The sequence below is a fragment of the Platichthys flesus genome, chromosome 8 (genome assembly GCF_949316205.1).
Source record: "Platichthys flesus chromosome 8, fPlaFle2.1, whole genome shotgun sequence".
Lineage (NCBI taxonomy): Eukaryota > Metazoa > Chordata > Actinopteri > Pleuronectiformes > Pleuronectidae > Platichthys > Platichthys flesus.
Window position 1 is genome coordinate 4,651,571 of NC_084952.1, and position 23,519 is coordinate 4,675,089.

Here is a 23,519-nt window from a genome sequence, read left to right on the forward strand (position 1 = left end):
GTGTTTGCAGTTAACCACCCGGTCACACAACATTGACTAACATTCACTAACAATCTAAATTCTTATTCAAAAAACGTTATTTGTCCCCGGATGACAATTCTGAAAAGAGCTAGTACGTGATAAAAAAAACATGGCTTCTAGATATTAGATATTTTTTGACAATTCTTCTTTTATAATGTTTTCACAGAACAATGTTGAAACTACAAATTGTAAAATAAAACCTCCAAATTAACAGATCACAATTTGCAGTCTCTTCAATACACCACACATTTGGAGAAATTGCTTAATCTGCTCTTTAAACACTGACAAACTTTTCTATTATGCTACAAATTGTTTTATTCCTTATCAATGTTGAAAGAAGAACTATTTTACGTATTCCAAATTTTAATTAACTTTTCTTGCTTTGTTGTCTTTGTAAACTCTGTGTTTTAAAAGTGCTACAAAATTAAGTGTATTGTCTTTATTATTATTTTTCCCTGTTAATTTGTATTCTTTGTAGTTTTAAAACTTTGTTGAACTCTTTGAGACATATTGTGATTTGTGAATATTATACAAATTAAATCTGATTCATTCCTTTAGTTTGGGAACAAACCCGGAAATACATCCGACCTGAACCGCACCGCGCATGCGCCACATTCAATTTCTTGGCGCGGAGTCTGGAGCACAAAAAACACGCGCATTTAACTCGGGTTAAGTTTCCCTCATTTCTAACTCGGGTTAAGTTTCCTAGAGATCTGGAAAATGGTGGAAGGTCCCGGCTGCACTTTGAACGGAGAGAAGATTCGCTCCAAGGTCAAGAGAGGACAGAAAGTGAGAGAGTTCAGAGGAAGCCTGACGAAGACAGCAGCGGTGAGTTCTGTTGTGTTGAGTTGTGTTTGTTTACAACATGTCCTCCCTGACCAGTGGAGCTGTGTGTTAACTTCGGGTGTGTGTGTCTCCACAGAGAAACAGCGGGGGACATGTCTTCCTCGGTTTCGTCGGCTGTGTGTTCTCCGGGGTTCAGACTCTGGGGAAGGAGCTGTTCATGCACTTTGGTCCGAGGGCGTTAAGGTAAACAAGCACACACACACACACACACTGTGAATTACAGATACAATCATCCATCATTTATTTTATTTATTGGTCCCACAACAGATGTTCAGCAAAGAGCAAAGTCCAAAAAACATTTCAGTTAAGTAAAAATAAGAAAACATGCAATACTTCAAAAGTACATACAATATAAATGGCCCCAAATAATATATATAATCTAATAATCCAGTTTCTAAGAAGTCGGTCCCACATGGATGTTATGTACTGTATATAATAATTTATTTTATATTATATCTTAATCCCTCGATAAATGTTTTCCTCTTGTGAGAGTAGTGCTCCCCACAGCGCCCTCCTCCGGGCCTCCACTGTTCCTACACGTGGAGGGACGTTTACGCAACACAACACAGCTCAGGTTTATTTTATTTTTCAATCCAATTTTATTTGTATAGCACAAAATTATCATACATATTATCTCAAGGCACTTTACATAGAAGATCAAGACCTTAAAAAAATATGTATAGAGAAACCAAACAGTTGCCACGATGAGCAGCACTTTGGGAACCGTGGAGAGAAAACACTCCCTCAATAGCTAGAAGAAGAAGAAACCTGGAGGAGCAGACTGGATGTGGGCGGCCATCTGCCTCGACTGGCCCAGCACAGGAACTTAGGGAAGAGAGAGAGAGAGAGAGAGAGAGAGAGAGAGAGAGAGAGAGAGAGAGAGAGAGAGAGAGAGAGAGAGAGAGAGAGAGAGAGAGAGAGAGAGAGAGAGAGAGAGAGAGAGAGAGAGAGAGAGAGAGAGAGAGAGAGAGAGAGAGAGAGAGAGAGAGAGAGAGAGAGAGAGAGAGAGAGAGAGAGAGAGAGAGAGAGAGAGAGAGAGAGAGAGAGAGAGAGAGAGAGAGAGAGAGAGAGAGAGAGAGAGAGAGAGAGAGAGAGACCAGGAACAGCTGTGCAGCATCAGGTTTCAGCTCTGACTGTCTGAATCCTGCAGCTCTGGGGTCAGATACCTGCAGAGAGAATATAATACATATAAAGTGCTGTACAATAACCAAGCAACACATCTCTGAATACAACAAAAGAATAACAAAGCATAGACCAGCATAAGATGAGAATGCTATGATGTGTGTGTGTCGTTTTTTTATTGCCGCAAATTTCGTTGTATTATTTTGTTCAGTGCCAATAAAGCCTTGATTCTTATAGACTGAGGGGAACAGCTTTTTGAAATAAGGCTCTGAAAACAACTTGCTCAGTAGTTTTCTATAAAATCAAAGCTCTTTTCACTGCATTGTATTCACGGATTAATACCAGTTATTATTGTAATGGGCGGTGTTGCTTTAGTTTTCAGTATTCGGCCTCAATTCAGTAATTTACTCCCCATTTGTAACATTGTCTGTAATGATCTTTCACAGCAAGAGATATTAAATAGAAAGGCACCATTATATGAATGGTTTTCTATTTTACAGTGTAGCAGTGGTTCTATAATCATCATGGTCAAATTCCAGTGGCTTGTATGTGAGTACTGAAGTATGTCTGTAGACACACTGCTGAGATGGAGTCTCCCACTGTCTGGCCACCTCTTTGTCCTTCAGTTGACAAGTCCTATATGGATTGAGACCCGCTATCCTCAGAGTAAATTTGTCTTTTTCTTTTCCACCTCTCTTTCATGCTCACCTCCTTTAGAGTCCACTTCGGTATGAATGGATCAATGCGTATAAACCCCGCTGAGAGGAAGGAGAGGACGGGCTCTGCACCAGTGCTGGAAATACACCTGACTAACGACGTTGTGTGCTTCTTTGACAGCACTGTGGAAATAAGGTAATGGGGACACCAGCTTGCCGGGATAGATTGAGGTGACAGAAGTTCACCTTGGGGTATGAGTCTCATACGGGGAGACGCACACAGGGAGTATGTCCTACATTAGTCTGTGTCTGAACACGGCGGCTGTTGCATGACAAACGCAGCCGGCGTGGCTCAACATTTGTCCTGTTCATCGACTCCACGCTCCCGGAGCAGCCAGACACACATTTAATTCTACTGTCTGAGAATTTCACCTACGCTGCTCCGTCTCATAACAAACAAACTGAGGCTGAGTATAAACGAAATAAACCATTTTAGAAATGTGTAGCCTCCACAGTGCACCCGTGACCCGGTGGCACGCTTGCAGTAACAGTGGCCATATATTCTCAGAGTTGCTACCGCACTTTGAAATTGTGTGCTCGCAGGTTGACGGAGGACTGCGAGCAAAGGGTGAGAACTATGGAGAGTCTGGATGTGTGCTCCTCCAAGTTCAGCTTCTCCCAATCCGAGAAGGCGGTGAGGAGCCAGAGTAGCAGGAGGCTCTGCGACGTTCTCATCGACCAGGCCGTCATGCCGGGCGTCGGGAACATCATTAAAAACGAAGCCCTGTTTGACTCGGGCCTCCACCCGGGCGTGAAGGTATGGAAAACATGATAGATTGTGTTCATCTGAGGAACAGGAAAAAAAAAAAAGAAGTTAAATCTGTTGTGTGGTTGTGGAGCGCATCGCAATGAGGAGGGGTGAAACGGGGAAAAGACAAAAATATGCTTGGTGGCGTAGACGTGCTTATTCATCGGTGCAGTTTGGAAAATGGAAATGTTCTGTCTTTGAAGGGATGTTGGGACTCAAATATGTTTACAGTCTTTTTTTATTTACATAAAACACTCAGAGAACGCATCCCACTAGGTTTGAGGTTTTGAGGGGTTGCAGGGGGGGGGGGCATTGGGAGAGAGTTGGGATCATAGACCCTGGACAAATCCCATTAGATGGTCCTTCCTGCACATTCCTAGCTCTGCTTGTTTTCTGGATACACACCTCCTCTGTGGTCCTAATAAGAGGCAACTCATCTCTATCTCATATCTCTTTAGTTGTGAACGATCCACTGCCTTCTCTTTGCTCTTGAGGAATATTTTTATCAAGGAAACTAGAGTAAAAATCTGACTTACAGATTCACCTCACCGCTGGAAGTAAGACACCCTTTGCAGGATGAGCACTGCTTCCGCTTCCAGGGGCTCTGTTCCCTTTAGAAAACATCAGATTGGGGACATGAATAAAGCACCGGAGGCCGAGACATTAATCCAGGACTTTTGCCCCCTTCTTCTTTTGGGACCATTGAATCTTTATGAACTTCCCCTCCATTATCCAGTCCACTAGGGTCCTGACAGAGCTACAAGTGTTTTTTCCTCTCTAGTCAAATCCTCTCTCTCTGAAATGTAATTTTTCTCTGTTGCATCACTTTCGATCCAGGTTTTCATGTCCGGTTGTCTTATTGGTTATATGCTTGTATTATTGATTTGTGCGTTTTCGTCTCTCTGTTGAAACGAGGCTGCAGACAAATGAGATCTCCTCCTTCCCTCTCTGGTTGTGAGCTGTAACTGAGTTCTGCTTCCTCCTCAGGTGCAGCAGCTGGCGGACGAACAGATCCACCACTTGGTGAAAATGACGCGAGATTTTACTCTCCTGTTTTATAAGGTCAGACAAATTGTATTTATTTATTGTAGATCTGTTTGTGTACTGTTTATTGAGATTCATACATATTTACATTTTGGTTTAGAACTTGCAAGAATAGATTCAATTTCTATGTTTAGCTGAGGATGAGGAGCAGGAGTCAGAAAACAAATGTTCCTTCTCCTTCGATGCATAACAGACGAATAAGTTGTGGAATGTTCCTCTTGTTATCTTTTAACCTAATCTTTCTATTCGCTGTCCTCTGCCCTTTCTTGTCTCCGATCAGTGCCGCAAATCTGGCTCTGCCCTCAACAAACATTACAAAGTCTACAAGCGTCCCCAGTGCGGCCAGTGCTTCCACGTTATCACCGTCTGTCGTCTTGGAGACAACGGGAGGATGACTTACTTCTGCGAGCACTGTCAGACGGGAAATCCCAGCAGGGTGGACATCAGGTAGAGATTCACACAGACCACTGGCAATTTGACTGCAATAGTTTTGTGTTGAGCTCTTGTAAAGATGCTTTCATTGAAGGCTGGCAAAGGCGTTGTTGGCAAATCGGTGTTACAATGTTAAATGTTTTCTTTGTAGAAATGTGATAAAACCTGGAATCGTCTTGTAACAGTAGAGTTTTTTTATTATGTTTTCTTGCCTAAAAGGCGACACCACTACAGTACAGTAAAACAAGGTGTCATTTTTTCAAACACCAAAGTCTTTGCAGAAAGTTCTAAAGCCTTTTTAGATAAAAGGTTCAATTTTAGAGGGGCCATGCTTGCAGGCAGATGGGCTTGGCAGGGAGTGAGAAGTGGGATGGCGGCAGTGGGCGGGGGGGTATTAATGCGCATGTAAGGCTATGTTTGCCAGACAGGGCACAGGCTCAACACCTCCTGGGTTGTGTTTGAGCAAAGCTTTGCGAGGGGTTAGAGCCCAAAGCCCTTACAACACATTACTCAGCTGATAAATGCAATCTGTGAGGAAAGTTTCCTGAAAGCCACCGCTCCTTCCTCCTGCTCTACTACTGTTGGTAGAGCAGATTTGCCTTCTTGTCAAACATAGTCGAGCTTCATGTCGGAGCACTAACATGTATGCCGGGAGCAAACATTGCCTTCTCACATATCTTCATCCTCTGCTTAAACTGCAAATGTTAGCCCAGTGCAAGTTTCCTCTTTGCCTGTAACACAGTTTGACTTGTGTGAACCACTAAGAGTATGGGGCCACCCAGTTTGTCCTACGATGTATATATGTATAATTCATGTTGCACTTCCACTACCCAGGACAACTTGCTTTTTGTATAAGTAATCAAAGAAATGTATGTTCATGTGCAACTCTGTGGGTACTCGCCCAAAAACAAGAAACAAAAAGCCAGCAAAACATTTTCCTTCTCTTTTAAAACATTTAGAGGAATATTTGTATTCCATAATAAAAAGCTGTGCGACCTATGACCTTTGCAAAAATAACACATCATGAATAAAACCTGACTGCTGGTTATCAGTTGGCTGATATTTAAATGTAAATTTCACAGAAAAAATTATGCAGAAAACATTTTACGATAAATGTATATATATATTTGTACATATATACACATATCATAACGCTGATACATCTGTCCTGCATCAAACTCACGGTGCTTATGATGCTCGTCTTTTGTTAACGCTGCTTCAAAGGGTTTTTGAGTAAACTTTAAGGCCATTTTTTTATGCTTTTACTCTGAAGCTTTTCGTCTTCTCTCACAGATCAAAAACCACATTGGAAAATAACAGTAAATGGACTGAATTTATATCGAGCTCATCTGGTGTTATCGACCACTCAGAGTGCCTCACAGTACACGTTGCCTTCACATATTCACACAGGGCTTTCTCTATCATACACCATTCACCCACTGCCAGGGGGCAAAGGGAGTTCAGAGTCAAAGGACCCTTCAGCATGCAGACTGGAGCCGCTGGGGTTCAAACCACTGACCTACTTAGTGGACGACCCGTTCTACCTCCTGAGTCACAGCTGTAGAATGAATATCGAGTTACTCATTTTCTCTGTACTGTTTTCAGTCAGTGAAGTGATTTCAGCTTCAGTGCACGTCTCCTTCATTAGTAAGCCAGTTTTTTAGTCCCAAAGATTTATGTTTTGTCGCCCCTGCTTTTCTTTATCTAGTAAGCTCCCAGTCAGAAACAGCCTGATTGAATGGGCGTACAATAAGACAGCCGGCGATAATGTGGCGAAGAAGGAGGAGGAAGACTGGGCCTGTCAGCTCTGCACGCTCATCAACCAGCCAGCAGCCAAAGCCTGTGATGCCTGCCTCACTCCGAGACCTGAGGGTGAGTCAAACATTGTGAATTGGAATTTAATGGGGCGACAATGTCCTTGTAAGCAAGAGATAAAATACAAGTTGCTCCGGTTTTGCGGGTTCAGGCCGAATGATCCCACGTGTCCGCTCGCCATCGAGGCTCAAGTGCTTCTAGAGTGAGTCACCGAGCTGCTGCAGTGACTCTGCAGACGAGCAAACTGATCTCTACATGTGTGGTTGCGTCTGTGTACAAATAACGAGCATGTCTGTCAACTGCCCCTTTGTCTCCGACTGTGTGGAGATACATGACGGCAGCAGTGAATGAGTGTGTGAAAGAAATCTTCTGAAATCCGTCTGTTGCATCTGCCAAACCTCAGTCCAATGGTATTTTTAAATATTTTGTGTTTTTTGGGGGGGAATCTTGCTGCCACTCTTCAAATATATATATATTTTTTCACATCACAGCTGACTGAACAAGCGAATAGCTGCAGCATGAGTATCACTGACTCCAGACCACAGTTTCCCCATGGTTCATTTGGTTATGCTGAGCTTTTCAGGCATGGGTAAATTGCCGACTATCGTATGTCAGCCTTTCCTTTTTTGGCTTGGATTCCTGCAGTTGCATCAGATGTTCTCATTCTCCTGCCGCCACACTTTGGACGGAACTGAAAACCCGCATTTCCCAGCATCTGGCTGCATTTATAGTGCTTATAAAAAGTATTTTATATTTGAAATAAATTGAGATCACTGGTACGGATGTAAAAATAGCTATTCCTCCATTGATTGGTGTTAAAAAGCCACAAAATCTTATTTGAGCCTGTGCTGTAAAACATTTAATCTTCAAAGGGGGATGAAAACCTGGATGGAAACTAGATCTACAAATGAAAAGACACATGTGCAAAGTCCAGGACAATGTTTGCAGATGAACTGTTCCTGTTTTTTAATTGTATAAATGAATAATAACAACTTATTTCCAGAGGGAAGGTTGTGTTTTGCTTTTCGGTATTACCCTGATTTGCATTTCTCCAAGTTATAAATGAGTTGACCACAACGCTGCACCACTAAAAACAGTTGGGGGCTAAGTACCTTGCTCAAGGGTAAATTAATGGCAGTAGTCCAGGGAATGCAGTTTAACCACAATGGCAAACATTTACCTAGCTTCAAAGTTTTATAAATGCGGTTACATTTGCATGTGGATATTATCAGCACAGCGGATTGTGACACTTTCTGTGGTTCCACACTAACAACAGCAGCCAGTGCACCATGATCAGCTGCAGCTTGTGAAGATGAATTGATTTCTCACTGTGGCTTCGTCTTCACAGTTCACAAAGACCACGTCAGCACCGAGGCAGCCCCCTTCGCCACCGACCTGATTAAGTACCCCTGCAATGCCTTCAAGAAACCACAGGAGGAGCTCAAAATCAACTGGAGGTCCGGGCTCGGGACTTCCACCCTTGTTTTCTCCGACTTGAGCGAGAAGCCAAAGCCTGTAAACTCCCCGCTCTCCCCTGCCGGCAGTCATTCGAATTCCTTGGCGGCCAAGCGAGGTTTAAATAAATACAGAGTCTGCCAAGGGACACCAAGCCCCAATTATGCCTCTGGTGGCTGGCAGAAGCAAAATGCCGAGCTCTCCAATGGGGAGGCGCTGGCCTCCTACAGTCAGCCATCCAAGAAAATGAGAATTGATCACAGTCCCTTTCCCAGTAACAATGCTCAAAATGGAACCCCCCACTCCGGGTGAGTGAATCCCTTGCTTGGCTATTCGTGAATAAGTTTATAATAAGAGAAGTTTTTTGCAGCTTCAGTAAGATAAGTAGGATAAAAAACTGTCTGAATTTTTAATGCAGCATTGTTAAAAAGAAACACAGATTGATGAGTAGCTGTAGAGGTTACATGCAAATACAATTATTACCCACACGTAGCATCACACGCTTGAGGAGTGGTTGTTTGCTCTCTAATGAGGGTTGACGTGACAGGTGTTCCCTGTGTGTTATTTTTGAATTTATTTCATGCTAATAAGAGCGCCTCTTCACTTCTGTCAGTTCGCGCAAAACAGGAGCAGCCAGTAGCGGCTCCTCGGTTTCCTCCAGGCCCAGTGTCCCCTGTTGTGCATCCCATGGTCGTCCAGCTGTCCTCCGAGTGGTCCACAAGGACGGGGAGAATAAGGGACGGCAGTTCTACGGCTGCTCGCTTCCCAGGGAGACCAAGTGCAACTTCTTTGAGGTGAAACTTGAAAGCAAGAACTCAGCTCTATATAACATTGTGTAGCCTGGAAAATACAGAAATAAAGCGTCTACAGTGTTAGCCAAAACATTTATTTGCATCGAATTTAAACTGACTATAATGAGTCTTTACAACTAACTAATGAGAAGCGTGTTTTTCTGTGTTGCAGTGGGCAGACCAGCACTTCCCTTCTTGTCACCATGGCAAACGCTGCTTAATGAGAACTGTTCTGAAACTAGGACCCAACAACGGTCGGAATTTCTACACCTGCAGCTTTCAAAAGGGTAAACAGTGTGAGTTCTTCCAGTGGGCAGAGAGTGGACCGGGGTTAGCCATCCTCCCTGGCTGCTAATGTGTTCTACTAGCAGGTTATACAAATGATGTGCTGACCCCACATATAAGGTCATATAAATAAATGGAAATATAAGTGGGACATGATAGTTCATCGTAAAAATTGGTGGAATATGCAGATGAAATTTACATTGAGCAGAGAATACCTATCAAATGAAGTGTTTGCATTTAAATTCTCCTTATCTTTTAGACATAAATAACGTTACAGTTGTTACAGAGAAACTGTGATAAATCAACTGTGCTTTGTTTCCTTTTTTTATTTATTTCCTTTTTGAATAAAACCAACATCATCAGTATGACAATTCAGCGTGAAGTCTGTCAATTAATTTAAATACAAAAGAGAGGCATGAGAATAAGAGCTGTTCAGAAGCAGTCCACGGATTTGAGAAGCGGAGCGTCTGACTCAGAGTTTGACACCATGAAGTGAAACTGGGAGAATCCAGGGCTTTTGTTGCAGGCTGCACCTGAAGTAGATCAGAGAGGAAACTAGAGATGTCACAGAAGAAGAACAACTTTCATCCCTTCTTAAGGATTTATTCCTTTAACTTTCACGCCAGCTGTTTCCAGCTGTCAATGCAGATGTTTGTGAAGATTCTCACTCCAAGGCATGGTTAGACAACAAAGTAGAAATGGAGGGAAGCTTGCAGATGTTTCAGGTTCGCTCTGTTCTGACTTGGTGGCGACACCCACGTGTTTAACCTCTTCAGGCTCGTTTTAAAGGTCGTCGGCTGTCTCCTGGTTCGCCGGTGCTCCTGGCTGAGATATAATGAGACACTGAAAACATCTGCCTACAAGGATGTTGTAATAAAAGTCTTCGGAATCACCTGAGGCCGAAAGTGAACTTTGTCTTTTTTTTTTTAGGATTCGCGCGAGGCCAAATGTGAGCGGCTGTTAAATCCTTCACACTTACCCCCTCGCTCGACTGCAGCCGCTGTGGTTACAGCCTCCTTGGATCTTTTCAATGTCATTAAGCTCATGTCTCATTATTCATACCTATGTTTACAACGTGTGTGTGATCAGGTGGTAGAAAGACAATGTGGAGCGGTAACGGTAAATGGAGAGAATCCTGGACTAAGTGTAATTTTTATATGAGAAAGAAAAGGTTCTCTAATGATTCTTCTGATGGAGGGAAGAGAAACTGCATGTGGCCTTAGCCGCTGTGATTATTTTTAAACTTAGTCTGTGTTGTCATGAGAACAAAGCAGTCACAGGGAGGAGAGGGGGGGTGCTGGGGAGTGTGAGTGGATGACACACTGTCAGGAGACGGTTTAATATAAGTTTTGAAGCGACTGCCTGCTTCAAACTTTGCACACAAATGATAAGGATTACAATTTTCCTCAAATCTTCGTCTCTAAGAAAATGTGAGATTTTTGTAATGATCAGCATCGATAAAGGTGTAAAAAAAGCACAATGTATTCATGAGTATGATTCTCTACATTTATTTTGTATTTTTAAGCCTTTTAAATACATTTTTGAATACGGGTTGAGACTATTTTCACAGATTTTATATGTATTTTTGAATATTTTTAATTAATTTATCAAGAAATAGTCACATGCTGTTCGTAACTGGTTAGAATCAGAGGCTATTTTCAATCAAACGTAATAAAAAAGACGTGTGTGTGCGTGCGTGTGTGTGCGTCAGGTGTTTGCCTCATCTCCTTTGGCAGCGAGCGGCACAGTCTGTGTGTGTGAACCCAAACACTCACCATAATGGCCTGTTGTGTTAGCGCAGATGATGGCTCCAAAGAACTCTGAGTAATGCCTCTTGATTCTGGAGATGGCCATCTTGCAGGCTGCTGAGGGATCTGCCCCGGTCCTCATCAGCTCCACGGCCAAGTAACTGTTGGCAGGATCACACACACGGTGCACATGGGGCAAATTTAAAGAGCGCTGTCGAGGCCACCGACCACGGAGAGGACGACGTCGGGGATGTGCGTGTGATTATGGCATGTGATGATGAAATTGATCTTTTTTTTTTTTAATGGTTTCATTCCCAGCCTCCCTTCATATGAATGAGACATTTGTGAAACTTCTTTTCAGGGGTTCACTAGTACAAAATAAGGAAATGTGGAGACCCAGGTTTTCTGTGCTACACAGACACTACAGGTGCTGTTTACTCCCTTATCTTGAGGGCGCATTTATAACGAGAGAGACATCTGTTCAAAAGAAGCTTGTTCCTCTCTGAATGCTTACGATGGTTGAATGCCACGCTGTGTCTTTCTTCCACACATTCGCAAATGAGCGCGAGTTATATTCCTCTGTACTCCCCCAAGGAGGTCAACTTTTCTATTTCTGTTTGTTCGCAGTATTACACAAAAACTACTCGACCGATTTCTATGACAGAAAGAGAATGTTTTCATAGTTTTTGTAAATGTCTCAGATCAATGATCACAAACCTTGATGAAGATAATCTGACATGTTTAAGGGATATTTCTATGTGTGTGTAATCTGGTGCACATCCAGATCTGGTGAATTTAAATGTGTTTTCAGAGGGGGACTGTTGAGCCTTGGCGGAGGTGTGCACTCCACTGGGTGCCCTTCTATTTTACATTTGAATATTCCTCATGGCCGACTTTAAAGGGAAGTATTCAGAACTTTGGACTTGTAGTTGTTAACTTGTTCTTGTGGTTTAAAAGAGAAAAAAGTTTTTCTGGTGGTGGTGGGGGGGTTGTGCTCTATTCTGATGTTTTGATAGTCCTGGTGTAGCCTTGTAACACACGTATCAATTAAAATCTGTAGCCTGCTGTGAAACAGTTGGGCACTGAGAATGAATGAAAAAACACACACACTCTTTGAAAAAATCAGCCCCCAATAGTACTAGGATGTGACTCGGATGAAAAACCCCACCATGACTGAAACAGGATCCCTTCAGGTGTGGGTGTGAATGTAAAGCGGAGTGAAACTTTAAAGAGCAGCATGTGGGCTCACCAAGCTATCCGGGATAAATAAAGCTACAAAAAAATAAAATCTTCGGAGGCTGCTACATTCTCACAGCCTGATAAACAAACAGCAGCTTTAAGTGAAATCTCGCCTCTTGTGGAATGTACAAATGACAGTTTTGGGGCAACATAGTCCACTCGAGTCTTTCTAATGCCGTTTGTTGCACATGCACCGAGAAGCTCACGCCAGGAAGTGGCTGTTTAAAATCTGCACGTGTCACGGATGTCCATATTCTTGGAAACTTTGTTCTTTTGTCAAGAGAAGTTAGAGAAAAAGAAAAATCTGGTTCAGGAGCATGGAGGTGTTAACATTTCGTCAAGGCGTCTTAAACACGCAGATTTTTATGATGATAAACTATTTTCCAGCACAATTCATGATGCAAATGCAAATCTCAATATCCTCCATTCGACAGAGTTCGCACATTTGTCGTATTCAGGACATTTCCTACATGAGGACATTTTAAGCCATTTCCCCAATTCAGGGGTCCTCTCCCTTTGGAGGATGAGCTACACACAGCCCAGCATCTTCTCTCTGAATCCTAATGAACACTGGGATAGGTCGGCCCGAGAAGGATCCACCCATTGGAGCCTGTGCTGCTCGGGGAGGGAAGGACGTGTTTGTCGGCTGCATTTGAAGGAGCCTTCGTGGGACACTGTGACCCGATCGGTCTTCACATGCAGCTTCATTCTAACTTACACATGTGTTTCCATGTGTTTTATAGAGGCTTTAAAAGCTGAGAAATGAGTCCACATTGCATTCACATGACTTGCATTCCAATCACATCCAAATCCTTTTCTCTGAGATGAATAAGAACATCTTAATCTGAAGGGCCCTAGAGTCCTGACCTTCCCTTTTTATATATATCTTATGGGAGACATCGATTTTCCCTCCGTGCATCTGGGCACAAAGTCACAGCGAGGTACCAACACAGTTATGACCTTGATCACAGCAGAACAATTGATGAGGTACCTGGGGAGAAAGCGCATCATGATGTCTCCATCGCCAGTCGCCGAGGCACCGCCGGCTGAGCTGTCTGCGTAGGCCCCCGCTCCGACTATGGGAGAGTCCCCAACACGACTGCAAGGCAGGAACAACCACAGGGTTCATACACAGAGCAGAAAAAGGGCAAATCATATTTCTGAATATACACTTTTTTTTCTAGCTGCACTAAATGCTTATAAACACACTGGAAAAAGCTGATTTACAGCATCATCTCCAAACAAGACTAATTCTTTATAGTATCTTTCGAAAGCTGGACCAACTCAAACTCCTAAATTTGAATCTCAAACTGTACAATTCTCTCCAAACCTATAAGTAATGGTAAGCATGAGATTATAACTGAAAGACTGGATGATTTCATCCAAGAACAAATGTCCCTGGGCCTCGTCAAAATCCCTAAATCATATTCTGCCCATTTCTGACACTAATAACCTCATCGACGTACCCTGGAACCTTATGATTCATTCCATTGGTGGAGGTACCTGCAGCCACGTGACCGTCTCCATCAACAGCCACCATCCCTGGGGCGAACAAAGAAAGGGAATTTGAGGAAATGTGAAAATGTCTGAGGGATCCAAGCCAATAGGTTCCTTCTTGGCCTGTGTCCCGTCCAGCAGTAGTTTTTTACTTCATTCTGCTAAAGAACAGGATTGAAAATGTTCAATGTTGATTATTCTTCTTATGCTAACAAACTCAGGTAATGCCTCAACATTTAGGTGTTTCCCTGATAATCTCTTCTTCCAGTGGAAATGTTATGCTGCTGAAACCCCTGCTCTTATCACTGGCTCGTTTCAATTAAGTGCTTAAACACTAAACTGTTAAGTGTCCGGGGAAAAGCCGGCTTCCCTTTTCGCTGTTAACTGATAAAACTCACCTATGGTGTCGTGGGAGTGCACATTAGCATGCGTGGCCCTCTCCCTCTCCTTCAGCATCGCCCTGGGCTTGTAGGGTCCGCAGTGCTGGGAGGGATCTGGAAATACATTCTTTTGACAGGAGAGAAAACATCAGCGGACAGAATAACACCAGTGTGCTGCTACTTAATTATTGTAATAGCACAGGAGAAACGCTGATCTGCAGGCATTTTCTTTTGCGGAACTATCAGCACTATTGTCCTGGATTAGTTTGGTACTTCATAATAAATGGTTGGCAGTCTTGTTTGGCTCGGAATCTGACAAAACCACGTTCCCAGTGGTCTTGTACATTACGAGGACAAAACCTCCCAGTACGATTTCCTCCTCCACCTCCTCCACCTCCTCCTCCTCCTCCACCACCTCCTCCTGCTGCTGCAAAAATGTGTCCTTCGGCACTCAAAATCCATTTTTTATCGAGACACACAGGCGGCCCACTGTACCAGCTCATTCATTCAAAGTTGACTCGGAGGGGGGGAGGGGGTCAGCCAGCACAGAGCACAAGATGTGAATATCTGTCGGAGTGCAGTGTGGTTTGACAAAAGCTTTTCTCTCTCTCTCTCTCTCTCCACCTCAAGGCGTCCTGTGAATGACTGAGTGTTCCCGGTTGACCCCGGTTGACCCCGGGGCCGGTGTGAAAAGTTTAGTCGTTGTGTTCTGCTGCTTTGATCTCACAGGTAAGTGGGATGCAGCTCAAAATATAAAAAATAAAAGTGTCAAATTTGGAGTTTTTAAGTGAACGGAGGCAAAAAATATACGACTGGGAGCCATAGAAACTTAAATATTAAAAACAAAGATCCATTTTATGTGGAATGTGTGTGTTCATCATGCCTTCAGTAAAGCAAAGTTGGGCTCAACCGGCCTGTTGTATGGGAAGTGCCCGTGCATTATTCATAGACCCAAGTCTGTTACATTCCATTTCATGCAGGCGAAGGTAAAACCCTTGAAAACAGTCTCTTAAGTTATAAATAATAAAGGTACAGTTGTTCTCCGGTGACCCCAGCAACAATCTGGAACTTTTCAGAAAAGGCCTGTCAACGGAATAATTTAAGTCGAGGTAAAGGGGAAATAATGACATATTTCTTCAGATTCATGCTGGTAAAGCTGTGAAGTTTCCACCAGACCACCAACGAGGCTTTTATCTGGAAATGGTCCAGCAGATTTTCTTTATGGTCTATCTAATAAATCCAGAAACCTCTGTCTGTGTGTGTGTGGCTCAAACAAACAATTCTGAAGCTGAGGTTTTTGTGAGTCCAGCTTCAGTGATCATTGAATAAACGTTTGAACAGCTGCAGCAGCAGTGGAGCAGCTTCAAGTTTCCTGCAGGTGTTGCTGCAGGACTCAATTCCTGCAGCAACACAAAAAAGCTGCATCTAGTATTACTACAGAACCAGCAAACAGCTCAAAAAACACATTATACAAACTACAGCTGCAGTAAGCACATGCAGTACATGCAGGGTAACCAATACTGTGTGCTCTTTCCTCTGGCTCTCTATTTGCCAGTATTTAGTGATGGAAGTTTACTCTGCACCAAGTATCTATTATTCATTTTGATAAGGGTATTTATTGTACTTTGCTACACCAAATGATTAATTGGCTGGAATGGGTCTAGAACGCTTTGGGAGAAAAAACTCCAATTGTGGAATTGATCAGCTTTCTCCCTCCCTCCACTGCTCGGGGCTCTTATCTCTCAAGTCTCGTAGTGAAGCCGCTCAGCGAACATCAATAGAGGATTGTATTTGTGTACCGGGAATCCACAAGTGTAAATATAGTAAATTTCATTAATAGGACCCTGAATCTCTGTGGCACAGCTGACTTGAAATGAAAAACAACTGTTCTATCTGGAGATTTGGGCTCATTATAGGGACGGTGAAGAGGAGAGGTTGTTTTTATTTGAGTTCCTGGATTGCAGCGATCCACCGCTGAAGGGCATCACCTTTACCACAAATGCTGACTTTTTATGAACTACTTTAGGATGCCTGTCAAATTCCCAGCCGAATATCAATCTTTTAAAAGTAGCGCGCCTGTAGCCCCCCCGAACAGGTGAGGAAAAAAACACACACACTCCGGTAGACACACACACCTTTCGATAATTAGGTTGGCAGTTGCTCCCGAGCCACTGTGAGAAAATATTCACAGATTTGTTGGTAGTCAGGTCCTCGGCAGGGAAGCCCATGTTTTCAGCAAACATGGAGGCTGCGGGGAGAGAGAGAAGTGATAGTTTCAGTGGGGTGGGGGTGGGGTGGCGGGGCTACATACTCTGCTGACCTTGGGTGATAATAACAACAAAGGTCACAAACAAAAGGATGGAATCGGAGGCAATCTGATCTCAATTTGTCTCGTCGCTTTCAGCCTCATGAGGGAGGACGTGTTCCACCGCTTCCTGTTTTCTGAACAGTGGTGACCTTTCCGTTTCCTTTTCCGCGGATATCCCGGCTCAATTTGGATGAATAGGCCGTAATGAATTGAATCTTCACGGGGGTATAAAATAAAATAAGCCGATCTTGTGATATATTTTGACATATGAGCCAGACGATTTGATTTAGAAGACACTTGTCGTATGGAAATAATAGACTTCGGTTTTGACCTTCAGTTAAACTTAATCGCAGAGACTTGTGCTCCTCGTCGTTCTGCACAATATTTTTTATTCACTTACCCGTGAAAAGTGTTCGTATTCGGAGTGTTATACTTTTTATTTTTCTTGTTAGCTTCACTGTTAGACAGTGACAAATACCAGCTTTCATTTGAATTGGGTTTACAGCACGTCAACACTGAAAGAACTCTGCAGGGGATTTAGCTCTTTCAACACATCGTGCCAGAATTACGAGGGTTCAGAAGAGACAGATCTGTAAGTAGGAATGAAATCATCACACTTGATAATGATCTGTGGAAACAACAGGGACATTGTAGCTTCTCTAGTTATCGTCCCTCGTGCTGCTTTCAGACGTGCACTGAACTCCAGACATTCTCCTGAAGTTAATCGGTCTACGTCGGTATGTGACACACAAATGTCAGAGTCGGTTACAACAGGCAAAGGAATTTTCCCCCTAAAATGTCTGAAGAATGTCTGAGAGAGGATGGAGAGGGAAATGTCCAGGGAATTCACAGCGGAGAGCGAGAGGGCAAGCTTGACATTTCTAACACTTGGCGGACGCACAACGGAGAAAAAACAAAAAGAACACACATGTCGCACACATAGAAAATACAGAAGAAGACGTCAACTTGGGAAGACAACGAGATGCAGGGGTTTTGGTGACAAGAGCCGATGTTTTCTGTCCTGCAGACGAAAACCTTTTCATTTCTACACAGGAAACGATTTGTCAGGTTCCTTCCTCTTGCTCACCTGAATGTTCCAGAGACTCTCCGGCTGCTTTCTTTATACGTGAAAGTCAAATAAAGACGAGACCCAACTGTCTGGACATTAATGGCTCAAGATTTTGAGTACAACCTCGTTCAGATCTTGCCCGTTATGTGGGTTTTTCTCCCTTTTGTGTGGTCGTCACCAAGTTGTGCTGCTCAGTCAGACTGTGATTGACTCCCTCCTGTGTTCCTGTGCATTTATCCCGTTGCTTCCATCAGTGGTGAAATTGTGGCGGCTTTGAGTCGTGAGCTGTTCTCTTTCTCTTCACACTCTCCTCTTTCCATAATTTTGAAGGAGGCCGATTTTGGCTTTCATCACTCAATACAACTCTGTTCCAGAACTCAACCTGATTCCCTTTGTGTGTTTCTTGTGAAGTGAAACCTGGGCACCATTTCCCCTCTATTGCTGACAAGAAAACGTCCTGCAGAGTGCTTCTGACTTGCTGTGCAGAAATGAAAGGGTTTTTATTCCTCACCATGGAAATCATTTTCCGATCATCCACAAGACTCATGTCTACCAGCTTGTTTCCCTGCATACACCTCCTTCTTTAGAATGCACCCGGCTTGAACCCTTGTGATTTGGACATTGTGCGTTAAAAAGGTTCTAAATAAAAATCTATAACTTTCTATATACTTACAATTGGGACTGTATGTTTCCTCTCTGGCTGTTATACAATCGTTCTATTTATGCTCAGAGCATCGTACTGCAGCTATGACGCATGCATTCATCACCGACTGCTTATGGTGTTGATCTAGGGGATTAAAGCTTATTCAAGTGACCCATTAGACATCAGGCACCATATAAGTGCCTACAAGGGTTTTGCCCTGATGTGACACCTGCTTAATGAAGATGACTAATGTAAATCCAGCTGCTGCGTTAAACACTTTTAATTCCTTTTCAAACTGGCTCAAGACAAATGAATTAAGAACAAACTTGGACAGTGTTGGATCTCTTATGACAGGATTTCTAAGATGGGCCCTTCCACCATTGAACAGATTTATTTTTTAAACATATGAGACCTCATATACCTGACTCTCCCACCAGCAGTGTGTGATCGGTGCGCTCCATAACCGCCCTGGCTACTCCGATGGCGTTCTTGATTCTTCTCAGGTCCGCGACTGCACCGACCTCCATCGTATCCCTGCGCGGAGACAATACACTGTGAATGAACTGTCCCTCTGCAGGGTGAGTGGACCAGAGTCGTGGCAGATTCCACAGTCAGCAGGTGACCCGTCTATCGGCTCTATAAACCAGTACTGGTGAAGAATACAAACCACAACATCAGCACATCTCAGATGCCGTGTCCCTGCCCCTATTCACAAAAGGCAGGCTATTGATTAACTCTCAATAATTTACATATCACAGGTAATCAAGCAAATTAGAACTAACGTGTGTGAAAACACTGACACTTTTGACAGACACCTTTCTGGATATTATTTCTCTAATTAATTGTGTTTGTAGAGAGCTAAGTAAATGAATCAAGCCCATGAAATGCTACTAAGGTTAACATTACTTATCACCCTATTTGTGATATCTATATAACGCTGATAATACTAATACAAGTATTATAACAACACTACACCAAAGACTGCATATAAAGGTGGACAGGAAAATTAAGTTAAAAATATCCTGCGCTTTTGCTTTGGAGGTCATTTGAAGCCGCAGTCTGCAGCACAGCCGTGGTCATGGTGTGAAGTGTGAAAAGGAAGTAAAATTAAGAAATTATCTAATGTGAAATTTGAGTCTGGGTCCCATCCACTAACATGGAGGAGGCAGGTTGTATGAGCTATAATGCAGAGGATTGAACTCCACTCTTGGGGAGATTACACGTCCTCCACCTTTCTACACAGACTCTGTACTACATCTGATAGTCTTAGTATAATGTCCAGTTTATTCTTGATAATGTGTGAAGGGTGAAGTGGACTCTATATGTAACGGCGGTAGGTTACAGTGGCAGTGCCGTGGATTGCATTGTATTGATTCATGCTTCTATATATTTTAATATTTTAATCCATCACAACAAAGTTTTGCCTGAAGAATTGCCACAGGGTTGAGTCATCTCCCCTTTAAACCCAATATCAAAAATTGAATGTTGTTTTCCCAAGTTCACAACAGTTTTTTTAAGGATGTTCTCTTGGATTGGGTGAAACTGTACAGGTGTTTGGATTCTCTCGCTCTGAGTATCTATCTAAAATATGTCTGCCAGTGATAACTACTGCATTTCTTATGCAGCTTTATTGGATCGTGTGTGGGAGATGATCCGCTCCCTGGAAAACACTCATGACTATGCAACCAGAAAAAAGTCAATTTCCCTGCAAAATGGAGGAGGGAACGTTTCACAGAGTAATAACAAACAGCTTGCTGCGTGCATTTATCTTCCATTGTGAGATGATACTTGCCTCCGATGATGGCATGCAAGGGTGTAAATGTTTGTGTTTAAGGACCTAATGATTGGAAACCCTTCAGATCCTAATGAGACTGATAATTAGAGGTTTATTAAAGAAAGGCTCGCTGGAAAGGTCAGTCAGTTAATCCTGTAAATGTTAAAGATGCACTGACAGCAGCAGAGCAAGTTGTCATTTGCACAATACATTGGAGATCTGCAGGTGCCTTATTAGAGTGAGACATTTTCAATTATACATAGGTCATTTATTATTAAAAAAAGGGAAAACCATTTATCTGTTCATTAAGAGCAATTTCAGGCTCGGAGCACTGCTGGAGATTCAGGCTTTTACCAAAAGAGCTATTTTACAAAATACGTCTGGATCCTCATCACCCTTTACCGCCTCATTAGGTTGCATTATGAATTTCCTATTTTTGGTAAAGCCAAGTTTATGCCATGATTTACCCATTCATGATCAGGGCGTCCAGCGTGGTTTCTCCAGACTCATCGGGGCTCCCGCCGTAGCCCACGGTCCCATCGCACTGCTCCACCTCACAGCGGGCACAGCCCTCCTGCACCGCGTCCAGCATCGAGCCGCCGGACTGCAGCACGCTCCACGCTACAACACATCAAAGAGTGAGTCACCCGGTGTACAGTACACAAAACATATGCATGATGGGAAATACAACCACTGCCAATGAAGTTATTAAAGCAAAGAGGGTAATTTGGGGCCTGAAATCGGGGCTTACAGATACTTATGCATGTTGATGTTTCCTGTGGACGTGGAGAAGCAAGTTTCTATCAAACTAAATAACGCTAACAAGAAGTCTGCTTATCCTTTGAGGATCTTGTGGGGGCCAATCCCGGGGGCCATTGGGTAAGAAGGGATAGAAAGGCAGGGAAAACCCACAAGGACACAGAGAGAACAGACAAACGCACACTGGCCAAGTTAGGATTCGAACCAGGAACCTTCTTGCTGTGACGCTAACCTCTTGAGAAACATTGTTTACAACTTAGATATTGCATGACTTTATGTAATATTTGCTAAGTTGTACATTAACTAATCAGATTAAAAGTTTGTATGATGCACACGAGATGTCCACTTGCTAATAAACAGCGAGTGTGAGCTGACAAGCATTTGGTCACTGATCCCCCGCTGATCCCCCCCGAGTGCCCACAGGGGATCAAAATACCAACTGGTAGCGCTGTCACCAGCTTGCCACTAAATTCTCAGACCAGTAATCTGTGTTCAGCGGGATACAACCACAAATTCTCCTCCTCATATCAGTTATGATTTCTATAATATCTATAAATTCTGTTCATCTGCCATCTTTAGTGAGTGCTCTTGACTGGACGATAACATTATTAATATTTTTTTAATATGAAACTGCACATTGCAAATCTTTAGAAAATACCACAGAATGGAAAAAGAGATTAGGCTCCTATTGTCAGCTGCTTTCCTAAGCCCCCCCCCCCCGAAAAAAAAATAATAAAGGTAGCTCACAGACTACACCTTTAAATATCCAGCCGCAGAACAGATCGCTGGGCACATTTTTCATTTTCACCGCTGCCTCGGGGATGAGATGTGACGTACATCTGATAAATTAAAGGCTATCCATCTCGAATGGTGAGATTTTTAAGTTCCCTTTAATCACCCGCCGGTTTGATCTGCTGCTTGAGATGTTGTGAGCACCGTTCCTGTCATTTCTTCTTCCCGGTGTCGGGGCCTGTGCATCCGCTGGAAAACCACTTGACTGCTAAGTGAAAAGCAATGCTGAAATATTTTCAGTTTCAATTTGAACGTGTCCAATGTATCATCCTGAAGGAAATCAAATAGAGTGAGGCAGAGCTGGCAGTGGCAGTTACGATGCCTCGCGGGTTTGGCCCATTTCCTATCGGCGTCTGAGACTCTGATGGGCTTACATACCTGTGCGGTTAAAGCTTCTGGTGCTGCAAGAAGAATATTTCATAACAATGTGGGCAAGGAGATCCGGAAAATTGTGATTATGTGGCCAGAACAGAGTTTGCACTTCATTATGCATACAAAACACACACACATCAATCCTTCTATCTCCTTTTATAGATTAGATTTGGTCTTCTGCTGATCGATAGATTTGTTGTTTCATATTTCAGGTGTCAGAAAATGTGGAACTGGCCTTCACCATCTCCTGCAGCCTGAGGTGACGTCTTAAAATGTACCAAAAGTGGAAATCCCAAAAAAAGACAGAGGAGACGAGAACATTCTGAGTGCGCCACAAGTCGAGGCTGTCACACAAAGCCACCTTCATGAGTCACGTCTAGTCAGGGCCCAGTAAAACAAGCTTCCCGAATCAATTTGTGAAACTACAACTCCTGTCTGCAGCTACAACTGGACTGTTAGACACGTAGTGGCTGTTTAAATAGCAGATTGATTTCACAAAAAAAAAAAAAATACATATAGGGGACAGTGCTGCTGCAAAATGAGTCACATCAGACTGTCAACAGGGAGCCGGGTTCAGCCGACCTCTGCCTCTCTCTCAAATGTCAGCGCTCAATTTGAAAAAGGCTTCGTCTGCCAACTTGAATAATTGTGCCGTGGCTGGATTTATGGCATTGTCATAAAATGTTCAATGCATGAAAATGTTAAAAAGAGAGAAGCAGGTGAAAGTGGCCAAGCTGCTGCTTTTCAGTACAGTGGAAACAAGTGTTGTGCATGATTCCCCTGGAACTTGTGTGTGAGATAATGAACGCCCACACTCACACATAAACAATATGTCAAACAATATGAAACACATGCATTTATTTATATATATTGTTTTGGGTGGTTAAGTGAGTGCATTGTTTTTGCATGCTTTTAGATTCCTTCAGAACGAGCTCTCTAATGAAGGGAACTCGAGATCACGTGGGTTCTAATCAAAGACTGTTAATGGTGGTTCTTACCTGCAGCCGTCGCGTTCTTGAAAGGCCACGTGTTGATGACGAGCGGAAGGGACGCGTGACCGAGTGGGAACAGTAACGTGAACGTGCACAGGAGGGATGTAAACATTGTGCTGTTGAAATAACGTCCCACGGACTTTAGAACCATATTCAATCTATAAACGAGTTGTTTCCTTCAGTCGTTTCTGTTTCCTCGCGTCACAGGAGGAGTCGAGTCCCCGCAGAACGAGAAACAACCAAGTTTCAGCTTCTTACGAACGAGCTGCAGGATTTAAAAAATCCAAACACGGCACGTTACACAGACTTTCATTGAAAAGTTACATTTCTACTTCCTTGTTGTGTCACATGATGAGTGGGCGGGGTCCTCATTAAAGGCGCAGTACGCATGCGTTGGAGCAGGAAGAACTCAGACTTGTATTTTGTGGTATAAGGATTTTTGATACTAGCTATAGACCTAATACTACTATTAATATTAATACTTCTTCTTCTTCTACTACTATCATTAATACTATTACTACTACTGTTACTACTACTATTACTACTACTACTACTACCACTACTACTACTGTAACTACTACTAATAATAATACCACTGCTATTACTCCTCCTACTACTACTATTACTATTACTACTCCCACAACTATTACTACTAATTATAATAATCATCA

General features: G+C 43.0%; 2 protein-coding genes across 3 annotated transcripts; one reads left to right on the forward strand and one right to left on the reverse strand.

The window, feature by feature from the left end:
* The first annotated feature begins 644 nt into the window (after positions 1–644).
* neil3 (nei-like DNA glycosylase 3) lies at positions 645–9,646 on the forward strand. The gene is made up of 10 exons (XM_062394036.1): positions 645–849; positions 944–1,050; positions 2,707–2,841; positions 3,249–3,462; positions 4,441–4,515; positions 4,778–4,944; positions 6,638–6,801; positions 8,093–8,507; positions 8,813–8,993; positions 9,163–9,646. The coding sequence occupies exons 1-10, from the start codon at positions 742–744 to the stop codon at positions 9,343–9,345; spliced, it is 1,749 nt and encodes a 582-aa protein (XP_062250020.1). The 5' UTR covers positions 645–741; the 3' UTR covers positions 9,346–9,646.
* A 22-nt stretch (positions 9,647–9,668) lies between these two features.
* Positions 9,669–23,184, reverse strand: aga (aspartylglucosaminidase). 2 transcript variants are annotated; one of them, XM_062394037.1, is made up of 9 exons: positions 22,855–23,184; positions 20,401–20,554; positions 18,581–18,693; positions 16,275–16,387; positions 14,158–14,266; positions 13,729–13,804; positions 13,254–13,361; positions 11,051–11,184; positions 9,669–9,808 (listed from the first exon to the last, which is right to left on the reverse strand). In XM_062394037.1, the coding sequence occupies exons 1-9, from the start codon at positions 22,997–22,999 to the stop codon at positions 9,708–9,710; spliced, it is 1,053 nt and encodes a 350-aa protein (XP_062250021.1). In that variant the 5' UTR covers positions 23,000–23,184; the 3' UTR covers positions 9,669–9,707. The 2 variants fall into 2 exon arrangements, with proteins under 2 accessions (XP_062250021.1, XP_062250022.1); XM_062394038.1 differs by lacking the exon at positions 9,669–9,808 and adding an exon at positions 9,826–10,100.
* Positions 23,185–23,519: the final 335 nt, after the last annotated feature.